Source organism: Bos mutus, chromosome 1 (assembly GCF_027580195.1).
Source record: "Bos mutus isolate GX-2022 chromosome 1, NWIPB_WYAK_1.1, whole genome shotgun sequence".
Lineage (NCBI taxonomy): Eukaryota > Metazoa > Chordata > Mammalia > Artiodactyla > Bovidae > Bos > Bos mutus.
In genome coordinates, this window is record NC_091617.1 from 40,983,310 (window position 1) to 41,004,361 (window position 21,052).

Consider the following 21,052-nt stretch of genomic DNA (forward strand, 5'->3'; position numbering starts at 1 on the left):
TAAATATTTTTAAATGGCTCTAGTTAAGTCTCTGTGGATTCTGTTATCCTTTAAACTTTATAAAAATTAAAAGCAAAGTAAATGAGAATTGGATTATCCTTCAATATTCAATATAAAAATAATTCAGTAATTTACTTGTGGTGGGAAATTTTTTATTACTTAGAAAATACTGATTGACTCAAACACCAAACATAAAAAAATGTTACTGCTTTATCATTTGATATAAACTCTAGACCTAATAATTTTCAAAATAATATACTTATTATCCTAAAGGGATGTTAAAGCACATTTATTGTTATTATTATAAAAGCATTCATATCAGTTATTTTTAACACCATACAAGATGTTTTTAATATTATTTTTCAGGTATTTCAGTAAGGTGAACAATATAGTTTATTATTAGAATGTCTTAAATATACAATTCTGAGTTTTTTTTACTATAATTTCTAAGGTTATTTCTGCTTTTATTCTATCTCACTTTAGCTTGTATAAAACTACTTTTGTGTATATAGACATATGTATCTATATATACACACATTCACTAGCCTTTTCAAAATAACACTTTTATATTATTTTTATATTAAAACTTCAAAAATATCCCCAACTGAAATACCCTTTGCATCAGATCTTAAGAACAGAAATACAGATTTCCATGCATGTGAACTAAGTCACTTGAGTCATGTCCGACTCTTTGGACTCTATGGACTGTAGCCCACCAGGTTCCTCTGTCCATGGGATTCTCCAGGCAAGAATACTGAAGTGGGTTGCCATGCCCTTTTGCAAGGGATCTTCCCAACTCAGGGATTGAACCTTAGTCTCTTAAGACTCCTGCATTGGCACACGGGTTCTTTACCACTAGTGCCACCTGGGAAGCCCCACAGATTTCCATATCATTTACTATAAGACCCATCAGTGGCAGATTCTTTTTTCTTGCTAACCCCAAATTTCATTGATTTTTTTTAGTTTTGTGTTTTATTAATGTCTGTGCTTTTGGCTGTATTACCCTATGCTTGGATATATGTAAATCTTATTCATGAAATTGAGCTCTGTGACAACAGAAATTACTTTTTAATAAATAATAAATTCTTGTTGAATGAGAATAAATGAGGCCTTAACCTATAAATTCACCATTAAAAAGAGAAGGGGCTCTCATAGTAAACGTGAAAAAGGCAATAGGGCATGAAATCAATGGAAGGTCAGAAAGTGTATAAGTGAATAGCCTGTGGCTAGTTAGCTTTTGGGGGGCTTTTCTTCAAATTTGAAAGCACAATTTCATACAAGAGAAAAAAGTAAAGAGATTTTAGCAAGATACAAGTTTTCTAAAGATACCTCAAGTATAAGAGGTAGTAGTGGCAAAAAGTAGGAAAAGACAAAAGAAACTGACAAGTGAAACTGACCAGATAAAAGTGGCTGATTTGAATATGATGGAACATTTTTAAATCTAGTTCTATGGAGGATGAAACATTTGAAGTAAGAATATTGTAAAAATTAAAAATAAAGTTGGGTATTTTTTGCTTTAGCTGGTTTTTAAATGGTCTCCATGCTTGTTTGTTTTTTTCCTTATAGAATGCCAGACTCCCCTGGTGAAGTTCCCGAATATCCTTTGTTCGTGACAGTCGGTGACTGGCTGGATTCTATAAAGATGGGGCAATATAAGAATAACTTCATGGCAGCAGGGTTTACAACTTTTGACCTGATTTCAAGAATGAGCATTGAGTAAGTGGGGCTGGGTTTGTTACTATATTCAGATGTCCACTTCAGTTCAGTTCAGTTCAGTCACTCAGTCGTGTCTGACTCTTTGCAACCCCATGAATCGCAGCACGCCAGGTCTCCCTGTCCATCACCAACTCCTGGAGTTCACCCAAAGCCATGTCCATCGAGTTGGTGATGCCATCCAGCCATCTCATCCTCTGTCGTTCCCTTCTCTTCCTGCCCCCAATCCCTCCCAGCATCAGGGTCTTTTCTAATGAGTCAACTCTTTGCATGAGGTGGCCAAAGTATTGGAGTTTCAGCCTCAGCATCAGTCCTTCCAGTGAACACCCAGGACTGGTCTCCTTTAGGATGGACTGGTTGGATCTCCTTGCAGTCCAAGGGACTCTCAAGAGTCTTCTCCAACACCACAGTTCAAAAGCATCAGTTCTTCGGTGCTCAGCTTTCTTCACAGTCCAACTCTCACATCCATACATGACCACTGGAAAAACCATAGCCTTGACTAGACGGACCTTTATTGTCCACTTAGGAGAATGTAAATTCAAATACTATTTCTATATCAAGAATACCATAGTTAAACTACCTTTCCTGACACTAGTATGGCATTTCCACATTTTTCCTCACCATTTCTGATAATCATTCTAGTTAAAGTTGGGCCTTACACTTTTAACTATATTCCTTTGAAAGAATATATTTAATTCAAATAATTATTTAAAGATTTTAAATGCTGTCTAAAATGCATATTACCCTTGTTCACATCATAGACTTTGCATCAATATAGTTTTACCTCAGCAAATTATTTACGATTCATATACACTAAATCGATTACTATTACTTTCATCAAATATTAGAATTGTAATAATATAATATTATGTTTTCTCAGAGTTTTGTCTCTATATTACAATGGTCTGGCATTTTTCCACTTTCTCAAAGACTATCGTTTCCTGAGTGCAGTGAAAATACTCAACATATGTTTAAAAGACAGATAACTAAGACTAGTAGGTTGACTATGTGAAATTGCCATTGTTTTAAAATATTAATAGTAATAGCAGTTTCATACTATTCAACATAATACAATGGCATTTTTTCAGATTATTGAAAGACCAAGACCATGGCAATTCAAATGGAGTTCGCATTATATTTTCTATCCTGCATGCTGACTATTTTGCTAATACTGTTAAAAATTTATATAATTACATAAAACCCCTGGGCTTGTGAAATGTCTGAACATGACATCGGTACCTGAATTCTTTGTACCTTTAAACTTGAGGTTGACCTGACACATTCTCTGGCACCAGTGTAAAGAATAAAGTAACAAATTCCTGTTGTCCATTTATATCTCTGCTTCAACACTCATTTTACCAGATACGAAATTTGTGGCAAATATGACATGTGTTAGTTTCCCTTATCTAAATGTGTCTTTCCTCTCTGCCATACTTACCAGATCTAAATGTTCATATTATCTCTGTCTCTCACTCTCTCACAGTGATATTAGAAGAATTGGAGTCATACTCATTGGACACCAGAGACGAATAGTCAGCAGTATACAGACTTTACGTTTACACATGATGCACATACAGGAGAAGGGATTTCATGTATAAAAGTACTACAAGCACCTGTGTTTTGTGCCTCAGTATTTCTAAAATGAAAGATATCCTCTCTACTACCCTCTCTTCTGATTCTCCAAACATCACCTCAGAAACTGCAGTCTCCTCTTCAGGCTACAGGCACACATACCTTTTGTTTATACTTCCAACCTGGATTTAAAAATCACTCTTCATAGCTCCTCTCTGAATAAACTGCAAATAAAACCCTGGCGCACTGCAGATTATCTCTACACGTGGTAAATAACTCAGCATGGATGTGTAACTTTGTATAACTGTATTTCAGAAGTGTTCAAGGACTTAATCCAAAGGAATTTGGGGTTAATGATGTATTTAGAGTTTGATGATAGATGAAAAAGAAATAGTTAACCTTTCTTTCATGTTTTGTGATCAAGTATTTTCCAAACTGACATGAATAATTATTTTTTAGATAATTATATTCAACTCTGTGGGTCATATTGTTACTTTATTCTACAATTCTTTACCTGTTGATACCTGATATTGATAGAATTATTTGCGGAAAAGATCAATGATTTCATGTAGTGAATTCTTTTCAAGTGTGACTATGGTGAGAAGGGAGTCATCAAGGGAGAAAGAGGGAGAAACATACTGTGCTTCTAAAACTTCTAAGTCTTGGTTTGTCTTTTTTTTTTTATTAACTTGATAGTGTCTTTCATATGTCATAGTAGGTGGTAGTTTAGAGGCTTTCCCATCTTTTTTTTTTTTTTTTTACTATCAATATGTTTCTCTACTACATTATAAAGATCACACCTGGAAAAACCAAGAGTGAGTCCATTGCTCTAGAGGCTTTAAATAGAGGGAAGCATGGAATAAATCCATGACTGTTCCCTTGGTTTATCTTCATAAATTTGCAAGAGTAATAAAGCATTGAGAAAATTAATTATTCTCAGCAGAATTGCTTTGAATAAAAGATCTAAGAGTATAGTCTTAGATAAAATGTAAAAAGATTTAATTTAAACAGAATTTTATGATAGTTATATGGTGGCCTAAGAAAATAAACATATAGAGCTAGTCTAATACTGGTACATTTTGCAAGTTTAAGAATTTTTGTTTTGTTCATGAAAATAAGTTACATGAACATGCTGAGCTGTTTTCCAAACCTTCCAAGGTATAAGTATGCCATTGCATACACCAAAGAAGGTATAAAAAGAGCATAAATAAATTGTGTGCAACCTGAATCCTTGCTACAGTAACATAAAAATATAAATACAGCTAAGGTACGTTGTTGCCATAATCTTCTGGAGGCTGCAAAAACAGGCAAATATACCTTTCGTTGAACTAAGTTGAGTCAGCTTATCAAAACAGTACTGTATTATGAACACATCCAACTATAAAATCAGCTGTTCCCTGTGAAACTAAAAAATAAAAAAAAAGACTACTGTGCTAGGTGGAAGAGTAGCGAGACTGTATTAAGAGGGGGAAAAAAAAGAGCAGGTTGTCTAAAGATACTGGTTTAATATAAAAATTAGGTTTTATTTGATCTTGGAGCTAAAGGTGCCCTACCCACACTCTCAAATTCCTACCTAAATTACATTTTTTTGGTGATAATAGTTTTCTTGCCATAAAGGAATCCCTGTTTTTCCTTATTTTAAGATTTGTGGATTGTCCCATTAGACTAGGCCCTTCCATATACTTCTTTTGCTGATTTATCTTCTAATTTTTGTCAACCACAGCTAAATTTTTCCCATTTAAAAAAAAGAGAGAGAGAGAGAGAGAAGGAAGAGTCTTTAAAGTATCCATTATAGTACACTGAAAAAGAAAAAAAATGGGAAATCCATCACTTTTTAAGTGTGTCAGAAATAGCTAGCAACATTTTCTAACCGTCACCTGCACAGCCACGCATCACTTGCAGGCTGTCTGTGGTTTGCTTGATATATTTACACAGATCTGGATACATTTAGAGAAAATGTAAAATTTCCATATTTACCTATCTTCAAATATATATTGAATAAGAACAGATGTAAAACAGATAAAATTTATTAATCATATATATTTATTTTTATAATGCAACAAAAACATATTTAGAAAGATAAGGAATAGAATAATTATGGTCTTCCATAGGACTCTGTCAGCAACATCTGTATACTTTGATTAAATAAATTTTATAAAGTATTGAAATGTCTATGGGGTGGGCATTCAGTGCTTGCAAGATTAAAGATCTCTGTTAAGAATTGTTTTTCTTTAAAACTCCAAAGATCCTATTTTATATATGGTTAATTTGTGCTTTTTTTCCCCTCCCTAAACATCTTTCTGCGGTATTATAAAACTGCCTTCTCACTTTCTCTCTAACCCCAAATCCTCTTTAAAATTTACGTTTATGTTACATTTATATTTTTTAGAACTGTAAGCATGGTGATCTTTAGCATAAATTTGAACCTCATCATGGTCAGAGCAAGATGTTCAAGATTAAACAGAAACATTAAAAATATATATATATTTCTTTATTGCCTACTAATCACAGATTTGAAAATTTTACCTGAAATATTTTGATATTTACTAGTGCACATATTCATTAATTAAAGCTGTTTAATATTCATAAGCATAGAATTTAATAATAGAAAATGAGTAACTCCCATAAGTCAAAACCTTCAGAAATCATCTTTAATAACTAAAATATGCATATATACTCATATACCTGCTTTATATTAAATTTCCTAGTCTATGTTACTGAGGGGCTTTTTAGATTTTGAAAACTAGTTGAAGGAACCATTACTATTTTATTTTCTATGGGGTTAGTTTCCAGTCTGTAGTCCACTTATTATCTCATAGGATAAGACATAATTGAGAAAAAAATGTAAAAACAATGCAGAGATTAAGTATATAAATCATTACACTAAAAAAGCCATCAGAAGTTGCAAAGCTCTTGGCTTAACATGAATCAAGAATATAGCACTTTTTCACTGAATTATGACTGTTGATAAATGTTTTGAATGTCATAATAAAAAAAGATTTCTTTCACTCTGAATTACTCTTAAAATCTATCCAACTAACACCTGAACAGCTTTAAGGCCCATCTCAGCCCATGAATGGAAAACAAATCCAAATTCAGTCCTTGAAAAGCAGTCTTTACAGAAGGTCTTCTGTAATAGGTCTTCTGACGTGATAAAGAATGAATTGCATTACCTATCTCCCAATCACAATTTTCTTAAAAATCCATTTTTATATCTTTCCTAGCAAATTTCTACTCTGTAAAGAAAGTTAAATCTTTAAGTTAAATCTTTTACTTCAAAATGTTCACCAATACTAGGTCTTATTTTTCCATTCCTTTTTTAAACATTCTTCCCCACCCCCTTGGTTCTTTTCTCTTTTTTCACCCATCTTTTTTTCTTTTCTCAGCTTCTGCCACTCCAACCCATATCCCTATCAACAAAAGAAAAGTAATACAGGAAATCCAAAAATATCTTACAGATCTCCCTAGAAGAGGCTGAAGTGGAGGAAAAACAGGAATGTTGCAAAAGTCATATTTTAATATTTTGGGTCCTACTGCATAAATGGGAGCATTTGCACATACAGAGTGTATGAGATCTGGCTTTTCATTAACTGAAAATTAAGTGCTTTGGAAAGTTATTTCAAAACAGATGAAGATGATCCTTTTCTACTGCTTTAGCTAAGGAAATGTATTATTAATTTAAAAGAAAGTATTTTAAGAATTAGAAACTGTTATCAACTCACAGTTGGTATACATCTTTATATAATAAAGATATTAGAAGCAGATGTAATCACTTCTTTTAGTATCATCACTTCAACTTTTCCAAGCTCAAATTCCTTTAAGTAGAAAAGACTCATATTCACATTCAATCTGAAAATATTTTAATTCTTTTTGTATCAGATCAGGTCAGATCAGATCAGTTGCTCAGTCGTGTCCGACTCTTTGCAACCCCATGAATCGCAGCACGCCAGGCCTCCCTGTCCATCACCAACTCCCAGAGTTCACTCAGACTCACATCCATCGAGTCAGTGATGCCATCCAGCCATCTCATCCTCTGTCGTCCCCTTCTCCTCCTGTCCCCAATCCCTCCCAGCATCAGAGTCTTTTCCAATGAGTCAACTCTTCGCATGAGGTGGCCAAAGTACTGGAGTTTCAGCTTTAGCATCATTCCTTCCAAGGAAATCCCGGGGCTGATCTCCTTCAGAATGGACTGGTTGGATCTCACTGCAGTCCAAGGGACTCTCAAGAGTCTTCTCCAACACCACAGTTCAAAGGCATCAATTCTTCGGCGCTCAGCCTTCTTCACAGTCCAACTCTCACATCCATACTTGACCACAGGAAAAACCATAGCCTTGACTAGACGAACCTTTGTTGGCAAAGTAATGTCTCTGCTTTTGAATATGCTATCTAGGTTGGTCATAACTTTCCTTCCAAGGAGTAAGCGTCTTTTAATTTCATGGCTGCAGTCACCATCTGCAGTGATTTTGGAGCCCCCCAAAATAAAGTCTGACACTGTTTCCACTGTTTCCCCATCTATTTCCCATGAAGTGGTGGGACCGGATGCCATGATCTTCGTTTTCTGAATGTTGAGCTTTAAGCCAACTTTTTCACTCTCCACTTTCACTTTCATCAAGAGGCTTTTGACTCCAAAAGGTAGACTGATTGTATTCTTCCATTAGAACACAGGGCACTGAAGTCATCCAACTTTTTGTTTTTATGACCAGCATTTTCAAAAGATTTTCACTTTTTATAATAATGTTCAATAAAGGCAGTGTAAACTGTAGTTCAGTTTAACAAATATCTACAAGGTGTCCCTTACATGCATAAAATTTTATGGCAAAGATGAGTTTGACTGTACTGTCCTTACCTCTAAGTATCTCTTAAGCTTAAAACTTAGAGCCTATCTTCCATGTTTGCTGTAATTTCCACGTCACTTAGTTCTTTCCATAGAACAAAAATACATTAAATAAATGAAACCTTGTTTATTTGCGATTGGATTTGAGTCCCTATGAAAGGAAATATTTTGGACCTCAAATTTTTTCATAGACACCTCCATACTTCCTCTGATAGAAGGGAGCACACTTGTTTGAGTCTCTAAGACAGTCTCTCTTGTTACCTATCATTTGACTCTCCTCGGGAGTCACATACCGCCTCTGTCCTGTGGCAGACTGTTCAGTTCATGTGTAGACTCACTACCTCAAAGGTGCCTCTAGTTAGAAAACATCAACCATTTTTCAAAAACAATGCTGGGGTACTCTGCTGCGCAAGCCAATTCACTGGCCCTAGGAAATGTAACGATAAGTATATGACTGCAATGGTTGCATAAAATTCTTTCCAACATGATATATTTAACAAAGGGCTTCCCTAGTGGCTCAGCTGGTAAAGAATCTGCCTGCAATGCAGAAGACCTGGGTTTGATCCCTGGGTTGGGAAGACCCTGTGGAGAAGGGAATGGCAACCCACTCCAGTATTTTTGCCTGGGAAATTCCATGGACAGAGGAAACTGGCAGGCTGCAGTCCATGGGGTCTCAAAGATTCGGACCTGACTGAACAACTAAGCATGGCCCAGCACATATTTAAGAAAGGAAAGAAATGATTACTCACAACCAGAGCTAACATATTACTAGATGAAATAAAGGAAAAGAAAAATCTTACATTTCAGAAGAGTAAATGCCCCATCTTTCTCTTACTATCCCCTTAAAAAGACAAGTATTAGGCAAGTGTTTCAAAGATTTCTTAGGATAAAATATATTTTTTGTATGTTATAAGAGGATGTGACATGATATACCTGTATCCTGAGAGAAAAGACAAAAGATCCAGAGGAAGATGCGGGTCATCAGAATGTAGTTTTAACGAAGCCTCTTTCTTCTGATTAATAATTAGAATGTCAAATTAATGATGGATTTATATAAAATGTTTAAAAAAGGATATTTATATTGGAAGACTTAGGTTATTCACTCTTAATTCAAAGGAGGTAACAAAATCCTGTTGGCATTGGCAACTTAGAAGCCAGAATTATATTACTTCACTTTTCATATAAAGTATAATTGTTGCTCTCTTTAAAATTATTTACTCAGTAATATTTTTTAAGTTGTAATGAAGTTTTTATTTAACAGTACATGAATAGATTTGAAGGATAATTTTAGCCTATCAATGTTGATTCAAAATTACTTTAAAAGTGAAACAAAAAATGAAAAGTAAGCTACAATTACTACAGGCAGCAAAGCACTACTAAAAAATAAATTTCATCTTTTAGAAAAGAAAAATAAATTTCATTTTTTAAAAACACAGTGTTGGGTTTATCTTAATAGTACCAAGTCCACTCCATTTTGTTATATTTTTGCACTTGTGCATTGAAAGCAAAGTTTCTTTCTAAACAAAATAAAGAAGGTTTTTGCTTGAATTTCCACACTGGTTTATTAGAATTACCAAATCTCTATATTCTTAAAAGAAATTTTGATTTGTTTCTTTTAAAGAGGAAAATCTCAAAGAATTCGACTATCTTTTAGACCTAATTAATCCTTAAGAATACAAAAGCATTAAAAGAAAATTACCTGACAGATGAGGATGAAAGATCGCTTTTAAATGTATTATATATAAAGATGTGGTATCTACTTTCAATTAGAAAATAAAATACAAATTAACACAATTTCCTGGGAGTTGTAAATTAGAAAAGTATCAGAATTATTGAAAATTTTCTCTCAAGTAAAGCTTTGTTTTCATCCATATTTCTTCATTATTTGTAACCTTAGGCTACTCTTTAATTTGTCATGATAAACTTACTTTTGGTTAAGATAATAACTCAAACTGTAAATCAGAACAACTGAGATATGACTTTAAGGTGTTCAACAAAATAATAAAAGGAGGACAACCCTACTTCGGGATTCTTATTTAGTTAGCATCAGAATCTCCATGTCATTGGCCCTCACTGAAGAGAGAACTGTCCGTATTCCAAAATAATACATTATTATAAAGAAAACTCCAAGGACATGAGAATCTTCATTTTTTTCATATATCTAAATCAAATTTTATGTTTAAGCATTATTAACTTTGTAGATAGATGTCACTGTTTTCATGAGTTAAATATGACAAGCAGTATCGATGTGAACATTTCTAAACTAGTTTTTCTACGTTTATAGATCATTGTCCTTGGAACAGTCTTAATTTACCTTTGTTCTAGAAAGACCAAATATCACTTAATTTTTTGAAATCATGATAGATGGAGTGAATAGTGCTAAATCATAAAAAAAAATAAACAATACACTTTTAAGGTTTTTACCTAACTTAGAATGTCATCTTCTTTTGCTTTTATAATAATTTAGGTCTCTCTTCCACATTTAGTAATTTGTAGAATGAAATATACGCATTTAAATAGAAATTGCTTTTCTTAAATTTTCACTTAAACACATCTTCACTCAGTCAGAGAGAAGACGGAATTAATTACCATCACTTCATTTGTCATATAAAGTATAATTGTTGCGCTCTTTAGAATTATTTACTCAGTATTATTATTAAAGTTGTAATGAAGTTTTTATTTAACTGTACATGTTTTATTTATTGCCACATTATACTACTCAAATAAATCTGCTTAAACGTGTGGTCTTTAGAAGCTCTATGACAAAATCAATGACCACTCTTTTGCTAACAGACTTGTAACTTAACAAGCTATTTTTTGTCAGTGTGACTGATGTGAGCATTGTAAAAACCAATTTGTTTGAAAATCCATTGGTATTTTATCTAGAGTTACTATTGCGGTATACTCAAAAGTATCTTTAAAACAGCACTGAATTTTCATGGACAATATGAAAATAAAGACTGAGGCTTTTTAAAATGTACTGCTTGGAAAATAAGGTTTAACATGCATAAATGTTCATTATTGAAGTGTTTAATTTGCTTTAATTTGACGTTGTTCTTCCTATGCCATATATATGTATTTAAAGAAATTGTATTAATATATTTATATAATGCAAAAATCTCATTTTATTCTTACAGAAATGGAGTTTTGACATAATTTTAAGTGTTTTAGGTCTCCAAGGGAAAAAAATCAAAATGTGAAATGGGAGCATTTGTTTTTTGGAAAGGCACAATACCTGAGCATTCCTAACATGAATATGAGTGAGAGTAGATTTTAAAGATAACTATATGTGCTTTATTTATGATATATTATTAATCATTTTGTTAATCATACTTTTTCTTTAGAGTATATTATTGGAAACTTGAATAGCTTTGTACATTTTTAACAAACTATACTTAGGTTTAATTTTATATGCAGTATAAGCTTTGACAGCTTAATTTTTACTTTTGATGTAATAATTGTTAATTAACAGTCCATGTTTCCTAAAATGTTAGTTATACCTTCTATAATAACCTTAATTTTTAAAAAAATCAGAGACAGAGCATGAATTCTGAATATGAAAATGGACCAAATTCCATTAAAAACTGAGGAAAAGACAAAAAGGCAATACAAAGAGGAGTTTGTGATATACCTATTAATTATTCCCATTTTAAAAGCAAACAAAAAATTAATAGAAAACAGTGAATGAAAATTATTGTCATGTTACTCTTCCTGGTAATTTTGAAACTAAAATACCTTTTGAGGATGAGATTCTAATATAAATATGTTCACTGATAATTGTTAAAATACGTATTGCTATATACAGTTAGAAATCGTCCCCAAAATATCAAAAATTTAAATTTATGTTTACCAACAGAACAAATGAGCACAATTATTAGCATTTCTATATTAATAGTTCTTTCAATTTCTAAAGAACTATTTCATATATAATTAAAGAATTTACCCTGCAAAATTGGATATCAGACTGTCAAAACACTTTATAGTTATTAATGATTCATTCCTATTAATAATGAGATTTTTCTTGTGCTTTATTAAATGTAAAACAGAATATATAAGATGCAGGTAAAAATAACTGAGTTGAAAGGGTAGCCTTTTAGAATCAATTTATACTTTTATACAGATACACATAAATGTATAAGATAATGTGTAAAATGTAAATAAGTACTTTTTACACATAGTCTTAAATGTTTAAAAAATATGATACTTATGTATTAGTTGTACATTATATCTTATGACCTCTAACTGCTTAGATTCTTTCAAGGAGATTGCCTTCTCTTTTCAGTTATTTTAAGTATTAAAAAAAAAAAAAGAATTGCTTTGTATATTTCCATTCAATCTCTCTAATATTGATTATAATTTCCCAATTCTCAGAGAAGTTGAAGTCAAAAAACATAACATAGTGGCTAGAAGTTATTACTTTTTAAGTTCAACTCTTCTTTTATATAAATTTGGTCATATATTCCATTAAGTCTGCTGAAGAAAGCAAACACTTTTATTTTCTCATGAATGGAAATACAAAAAGAAAATCTTCCATTAGACTTTGTATATTCAAAATAGTGAGCATATATTTTTATAGTTATTTTCCACTGTTTACTTTTATTCAATTTTTTAAATTTGACTAAATGGAATACTTAAAAAAAAAAAAGGTAAAACCCTTCCAATTTTGCATCAATTGCTTATTTTCTTCAGAGCCTCCAAAAATTCCTTTGAGAAAGCAAAACATTTCCTTCCTCACCTTACAATCTTGGTCACTCTACCATTAAATGAAATAGATATCTGTAGTGTAATATAAGGAGAAGGCAATGGCAACTCACTCCAATACCCTTGCCTGGAAAATCCAATGGGCAGAGGAGCCTGGTAGGCTGCAGTCCATGGGGTCCCTAAGAGTCGGACACGACTCAGCGACTTCACTTTCACTTTTCACTTTCATTCATTGGAGAAGGAAATGGCAACCCACTCCAGTACTCTTGCCTGGAGAATCCCAGGGACAGGGGAGCCTGGTGGGCTGCCATCTGTGGGGTCGCACACAGTCAGACACGACTGAAATGACTTAGCAGCAGCAGCAGCAACAGTGTAATATAAAAAATAGCAAAAATAATGATTTGTCCAATTAAAGCTATTTATACCATGGGGAACAGATATAACAAATAAAATTAAAGTAAATCATGTCTGTTTGCTAGTCCAAAACTGTATAATTCTTAATGTTAAAAATAGTATATATACTGATGTACTTTAAATATATATTTATCCATAAGTCCATTCATTCATTAACTAACATTTATTCAACGCTATCTTGTACCAGTGTCCTATTCTAAACACAGAGGACACAAAGTGACCAAGACAAGCAAAAGCCCCTGTCTCATGGGATTGACCTAGTGGTAAAGATATACAGTGAAGAAGTACTGATAGGTGCTGTGCTGAAAATTAAATTAATATGGTTACATAGCATGACTGTGGCTTCTTCTATTAAGAGGTAAGGGAAATCTTCTCTGAATGTGGATGTGATATTTAAACCAATATCTGAAAATCATGAAGAAACAAGTCATGAAAAAATCTGGGGAAATTCCAAGTAGAAGGAACAATTTAATATGTGAGTTTGGAGTGTTTGAGGGTAGAGATAACGGTGTCCTTGGTACACAGTTTATGAGCCAAAGAGAGGTAAAAACAAAATAGAGGTCAAAGAACATTATGAGGCTACTGAAATAGTTTAAGCAAAAAATGAAAAAGAAAAACGGTAACTTTGTTAGAGTTAAAGTAGTGAAGATGGAGAGAGGCAATGGATATTGGTATTTTAAAGACAGAGCATGCTAATAGATTGGGCTGAGAGATGAAGAGAGAAAAATCAAAGATAAACTCTACATTTGGAAAATAAGAAACATAGTCAGTGGTGGTACAAGAGAAGCAGGTTTGGAGGGAAAAAATCAGGAGTTTAGTTTTAGCCATGTAATGCCTGAGATGCCTGTTAAGTATTCAAATGGAGATATGAAGCAGACAGTTGTACATAAGAGTTCTAAGGAGCAATCAGGGCTCGACATCAAGATTTAATAGTCATCAGTATATATATGGGCTTCCCTGGTGGCTCAGACGGTAAAGCATCTGCCTGCAGTGGGAGACCTGGGTTCGATCCCTGGATTGGAAAGATCCCCTGGAGAAGGAAATGACAACCCATTCCAGTACTCTTGCCTGGAAAATTCCATGGACTGAGGAGCCTGGTAGGCTACAGTCCATGGGGTCACAAAGAGTTGGACACCGACTGAGCAACTTCACTTTCACTTTCAGTATATACGTAGTATTTAAGGTTTTTAAATCACCTAAGAAAAGCCTGTAAGATAGACAAGTAGGCCTTGACTGAGATCCAGGTGGTATTAATGTAAAAGTTAAGTGGAGAATTAGAAACCAGCAGAGGACCCTGAGGAGTGTAAGGTAAGGTAGAGAACAAAAAATCCAATTGGCCATATGGATTAAATGCTTTAAGAAGTCAAGTTTACAATAAAGAAATGGAAGTTACTAATGATTTTGACAAGGACAGTCTCTTTGAAGTAGTGAAATTAAAGCCTGATTGAAGTGGATTAGAAGATACTTTAGGAAAGAAGGTGGAGTCAATAATCTATAAACAACTCTTTCAAGGAATTTTACCATAAGAAAGCAACAGAAATAGGCAGTAGCTGAGTAACTGGAAGTAGATGTAGGGTCAAGAGTAGTGTGTGTGTGTGTGTGTATGTTTAGAGAAAGAATTCATATTTATACACTAATGAGAGTGATCTGGTAGAAAGGAGGAAACTGATTATGCAAGAGAGAATTTAATTAGAAATGGCTTTGAGAGGTAGATTAGGATTCATGGCATAAGTAGGAAGGTTAGTTTTTGATATGAGGAGACACAAAGAACTAAAATGGGAGGGAAGGAAGAGTGTGTGATATGCAGATAGATTGGTAGATTTGTGATAGAAAGGTAAGTATGTTACTGTGTGAGTAGTTGCATTTTACCAAGAGGAGATAAAATTCAATATGGGGAGTGGGAAAGGAGTAAAGGCTGAAGGAGAGATGTGTTAGTAGTTCTAAAGGGGAAATGCACACACCCATTTATATACCTATATACATGCATATATAAACATAGGCAATGGGTATTTGTACATAATAGACCACAGGAAAAAGACCTATTGAATAAAATATTTTAAAGCCATTTTTACTTAATATTTTTGAGACATCTTACTTGGAAGACTTGAAACTGAATTCTGAGTTTTCCAAAGAAGCTGATAACAGAGTCCTTTTTCCATAATGTAGAAATTGAGGACTTGTCAATGTCATAGACACTTTTCATGTTTTATATTTATTACAGTAAAAGACAGAAACATCATGTAGCTATTCTAATTTAAAGTCTATAAAAATTAGTTTAATCTTAAACGATGTGTACTGTACATTCATGCAGTCAATTTTCTCAAAACACTGTTTTGAGAGGGTTTGCCACACCATCTGAATTTTTGTAAAAAAAAAAAAAGATAGGCTCTAATCTTTTGGTGAAACAATACTTTTATTTGTTGTTTTCACATAAAAACATCTATCATTTAGGAGAAACACATGGGCTATATGGTTATTTTTTCATTGTGCCCTCTCTCTGATCCTATAGCAGGAGTGTGATTTTTTTCATTATGCTTGCAGCTTTATTTCTGGATAGACCTTATGTGATTCAGTGTGTTGGAATTTATACGTGCATAATAATTCTTTGGATTTTATGTAAAATTAGATTGTGAATAATGGAATAAGATTATCTATTTTTTTCTCTTTTAGCATAGCCAAAAATATATATGTGTACTTACAAATATGTATTTGATTAAACACTTAATATTTAAATGGCCATGTCCAATATTAAATGGTAGATTTGACAGTTGCAGTGTATTCAAAAATTTAAGTTATAAAAATCTTTGTAACACAAATCCTAAAAAGTTTATTAAATACTAAGTAGTACATTTATATTAAATGCCTAGATTAACATCTGTCTAGGTTGAGACATTTAATCCCTCATAGAGTAATATTTGACTAATGAAAAACTTCAGCTGAAAACATTTTTCCTTCCTGTAAGCATGAATGATTTTTAAAATGTATTTCTTTGTAACTTGTCATAAAGTTATCTATCATTAATTGTGGATTTAGTACTGTACCCATCTACTCGTGCAAAAAGGAGAAAAGATCTGTTTGTGGGAATAAGGAAGTGCAGCACCACTGCATCATTTTTTCTCCTTGGTATTATATCACTATTTAGAGCTTCAATATATGCCTTCCACTCAGGTTCTCTTTACTGGTTGCATCACAACATGGTATAAAGATAGACACAGTAAGAGGGAGTTAACTATAGAACTTCAATCCTACCTATTATCTACTTCACTATGACAGTGAAGTAATCCAAACTTACTTGAAGGTGGTATTGTTTTCATCTTACAAAAATCTACTGTAATATGTTTCATGTAAATTTTCATGTGCTGGCATGCTTACAAGTTATAGTGTTTTAGAATGCTCAGCTCTCAATGAGGGATTGTTTGTGGTGAGCTGCATTACATATGTCATCTATCTATTTGCTGAAAGAATATGGTGTTTAGCAAACCTATCTGCTGAGCAACATAATAAGATTTTTGTACAAAGTACAAGTTACTAATTACTGTATTTTATTTTTCTATGATTTCCTAAGAGGCATTATCAGGGTCTTACAGATGGAGTAAGCCTGTTTATTAAAATATCTATTAGCAAATAAAAGTTACAGTTCTGGTGGTTGACTTTGTGGCTTTTGTATTATTGTATTGATCATTATTTAATATAACTTACCTTTTAGTCTATTAAATCTAGATGCTCTTTAGATATATTAGTAATTTTGAAGACAAAATCACAGCTGTAATCTTTCAAAATAATATTAAGATCAAGACATAAATTCACATGTGTGTGTTAGTTGCTCAGTTGTGTCTACCCTTTGGGACACCATGGACTATATAGCCTGCCAGGCTCCTCTGACTTGGGATTTCCCAGGCAAGAATACTGGAGTGGGTTGCCATTTCCCTTCTCCAGATTATCTTCCCAACCCAGGGACTTAACCTGGGTCTCATGCATTGCAGGTGGATTCTTTACCATCTGAGCCACCAGGGAAGAAAGTCACATAAATCACTATAAATAATTAGTACATATTTTTGTAGTGATTTTATATCAGCAAAATATTTTGTGAGATTCAAATAAATTAAATGCTCATTGCATAGGTAATATTGTATACAAATTGCAGATGACCCAAAGATACAAATAATGTACAATTGTTCAAACAGCTTTAGACCACCAACATTTCATTCCAAAATCTTCCAGTATATTACAAATCATGGATTTTCTGTAGTTTTTTAAAATTCTTCGTAAGAAAAGACATTAAAATTATCATGAATTAATCAGAATAGAGCTATATTCATATCTCACTCTTCTCTCATTTATAGTTCTTCTATACAGTTCCAAAAGCCAGTATGAAATTTATCTAGTAATAGAGTACTTGAAATTTTCTTTCCTTAAACAGGTATCTTAAGTAGCCCTCATAAAATTAAATATGACTATTAAAGCTTCTCATTCTCATAATGAGGAGAGCCAAACTAACTTCTTAAATCAAGTGAAACCAATTTGTATGCTGAACTGTGAGTTTATTGTTGAGATCTGTTTGGGTTGGCAAAGCACCAAAACAGCAGATTCTACCATATGGAATATTTACTTTTTTTAAGGTTGTTAGTTTCAAAACTGGCATTTTCCAGATTATTGACTAGACTGTGGGTTTCATACCACTATTTCAACTCTAATAATAAGAAGACAACACAGCAACCACAAATATCTAAGATAACTATTTACCTAGCTAAATTTTTGTGAGAGAATTATGTACCCTAAAAATTCACTTAGCTAACTTTTCAGAAGAATTATGTCATCTGCTTAAATTGACTGAAAAGTTGGATATCCCATCTCTCCATTTTATTTCCAGTTTTCACGAAATGTTTGTACTAATCAAAAACAGAACTCAATCCAGAGGCAGAAAATATCAATTCCAAACAAGAAAATTAAGTCTGTCCACTATAGTTTCCTGAAACATAAGATTTCTGCTTAGCTCTAAGAAAAAAAAAAAAAAGAAGGCCAAATCTGGCTGTAAGCACTTCACTTCCAACTTTTATCAAAGTGAGTTGCAAAATCCAGACACACAGAAAAATAATCAACACCTTACTGTAAAATTTAGTCAGAAGTTAAAGGACCACATTTAAAAATCTTATCCATATAATAAAAATTGCAGGACAAAAGGTGGACAGGAAATTATTTATTGAACACCTACTATGTGTCAAACATACATACTTCTGTTACCTGTTTATTCCTCAAAACCACCAAATGAACTATATAATGTTTTTGAAGGTGAGGAAGCTGAACAACAGAGCAGGGTTATTTGGCCTAAGGCCACACAATAAGGAAGAATATATTTCCATATTCCATTTTTTCCCAAAGACTTGGTCAATAAGTTCTTTTGGATATGCAGCTATAGGTTTTGGGGGTTTTGTGTTTTACTAGTTTTTGTCTTTCAACAGAGTCGCTAGCCCAGAAGCACATTTTTTTTTTTCCATTGTAAAAAATGAGTCACATTTGAAAATTTGGAAAAAAAAGAAAAAGCACCTCATGATCATGCAAATACAACCTTTCTCCCATTATCACTTTTATTAATATATAATTCCTTCTAGTCTCTTTTTCACTCTGTTAATCCACTTAATTGGAGAAGGAAATGGCAACCCACTCCAGTATTCCTGCCTGGAGAATCCCATGGACAGAGGAGCCTGGCAGGTTACAGAGTGGGACAACACGGAAGCGACTTAGCAAGTGCGCACGCACGCAATCCACTTTATAGGCCAAAATAATTGAAAAGCCAAAGAACAGGTCGGGTAGTAAACATAACACCAGGTAGTTGGAGGGGGGAAATAATCTCATATTCATGGCCAACAAAGATGAATCCGTTTGCTAAAGTGAAAGTGAAAGACTCTCAGTCGTTTTCGACTCTTTGTGACCCCAATGGATCCATGGAATTCCTCAGGCCAGAATACTGGAGTGGGTAGCCTTTCCCTTCTCCAGGTATCTTCCCAACCCAGGGATCAAACCCAGGTCTCTCGCATTGCAGGTAGATTCTTTACCAGTTGAGCCGCAAGGGAAGTCCATTACTGTAAAACTCCAGAGGATCTTAAGAGGGTAGCTAACTTTAAGCGTTCAAGCTACTGATTCCCTTCCGGACCAGCTGCCGATTTGCTTCTGGGGATTGTAACCTAATCATAAGAGATTATGCCTCATGGAAATCTCTAGAGATCAGACAGCTCAGTAGCCCGGTTACAGGCAGACTTCCTTTGCCGAAAAATGCCTGTGAGTTTATCTCCTCTCCCTGCTCACGTGAACAGTTTTGCTTCCCCAGGACTCTTGGACCTGAGGCCTCGCAGAGCCTGGAAGAGGGTGGATGCGTTAGGCAACGAGGCAATTCCCCTGCACTCCTCGCCCTAGAGCGCACAGTTGGGTCCTGCAGTTGTCGCCACCACACTGCGCCCGTGCTCCACGGAAATCCACACTCCTCTGTACCCCCGACGCAGCAGGGAACGCTGATCCCTGAGACTGACATTCCCGAAAGGGCGGGGAGAGCGCACTGAGAGAAAAGCCCTTGGCCCACGCGGACGCCAAGCACCTCCCAGCAGGCTATGCGCGCGCCTACAACTCCCATCATGCTCCACAGCGGGGCTGCGCGGTTCCTGGCAAGGAGGCGGCAGTTCAACCCGTCACCCTTGCTCACAGTTCTTTAATACTCCTCACTGTTCCTCAGGCATTTTGGGAAGCTCGTCAATCCGTTTAACAGGAGCAAGGCGGCAGACGCGCTAAGACCTCTGAGGAGGCGTGGCTCTGGACCGGAAGAACCTCCGGTTGCCGTGGGAACGCCACGCACCTAGGCGCCTGCCCAGCCGCAGATACTTGGGCTGAGGAAGAGACTACTACCCCTTTACCCAACTTGCGGAGGCGGCTTTGCTCTGGTCCAGGCATCCTTTCTGTGGAGGCCTAGAAAGAAAGGTACCCAGAACCCCCGCACCATATTCCCATCCCCGAGACGGAGACGAGCGAGTGCGTTCATTCCTGTTCTTCAGCAGCTCCCGGGCCCACAAGACTAACCGCAAAGAGCAGGTATCTCCTCAACCCCGATGTTTGTGTCCGGAGCCGCCTGCAGTCCCCGCCCCCACCAGTTTTAGAATTGCTCCTTCATGTTTTTCACTCCGTGTAGTTGTTTCTAATGTGTGAGGACTAAAAAAAAAGTGGGCTGGTGGCTCAGAAAACTCATTGAACTGCTTTGGGTGAATTTTTGTTTTATTGGATGATTTTAACACTGCCCAATTGGGGCCTTTTTGTTTGCTGTGTAGAAAGTGTAATTGAAATTTCACCATCAAAAACTGAAAGCTGAATGAAAATGTTTATTGGGGCTAGGAAGAGTGTTCTGTAATTCTCCCTGAAAACATTTTTATAGAGTTACAAAGTACCTCTCACGGTGTTTCCTTTGCTCAACTCCTCTCTCCCTATAGCCTACCTTCTAAGCTCTTAACTGTCGATAGCATCCAAATTCTTTAGGATTTTTCTGGCAACAAGTTTTAAAAGTCCTTTAGAAAGCAGTTTCTGTGACTTGCCTGGCGGTTCAGTAGTTGAGACTCCGCGCTTCCACTGCAGGGGGCACAGCTTCCATCCCTGGTTGGGGAGCTAATATCGTCATGCCCCGCGCGCGACCAAAAAAAAAAAAAAAGCTGTTTCTCGGATAACAGCTAAGGGAATTTGATTGTCTGGTGTGCATAGAGAGGAAAGAGTAAGATAAGGAACTGAAAAGGTGGATTGGCGCCAAATTGTGTACAAGTTTAAAAGCTATGCATGAAATTTTAG

General features: G+C 34.7%; 2 protein-coding genes across 2 annotated transcripts in view; both read left to right on the top strand.

Annotated features, from left to right (window-relative positions):
- The window catches only part of EPHA6 (EPH receptor A6), a 1,036,017-nt gene extending 1,024,037 nt beyond the window's left edge, over window positions 1–11,980 (top strand). The window contains exons 19-20 of the mRNA XM_070368049.1: window positions 1,567–1,716; window positions 3,197–11,980. Coding sequence (XP_070224150.1) covers window positions 1,567–1,716; window positions 3,197–3,311 — 265 coding nt within the window. The 3' untranslated portion in view covers window positions 3,312–11,980. The remainder of the gene's footprint in view (window positions 1–1,566; window positions 1,717–3,196) is intronic.
- A 7,810-nt stretch (window positions 11,981–19,790) lies between these two features.
- Window positions 19,791–21,052, top strand: part of ARL6 (ARF like GTPase 6) — a 39,536-nt gene continuing 38,274 nt past the window's right edge. Inside the window, exon 1 of the mRNA XM_005908348.3 lies at window positions 19,791–20,311. The gene's annotated coding sequence lies outside the window, so the exon portion shown is untranslated. The remainder of the gene's footprint in view (window positions 20,312–21,052) is intronic.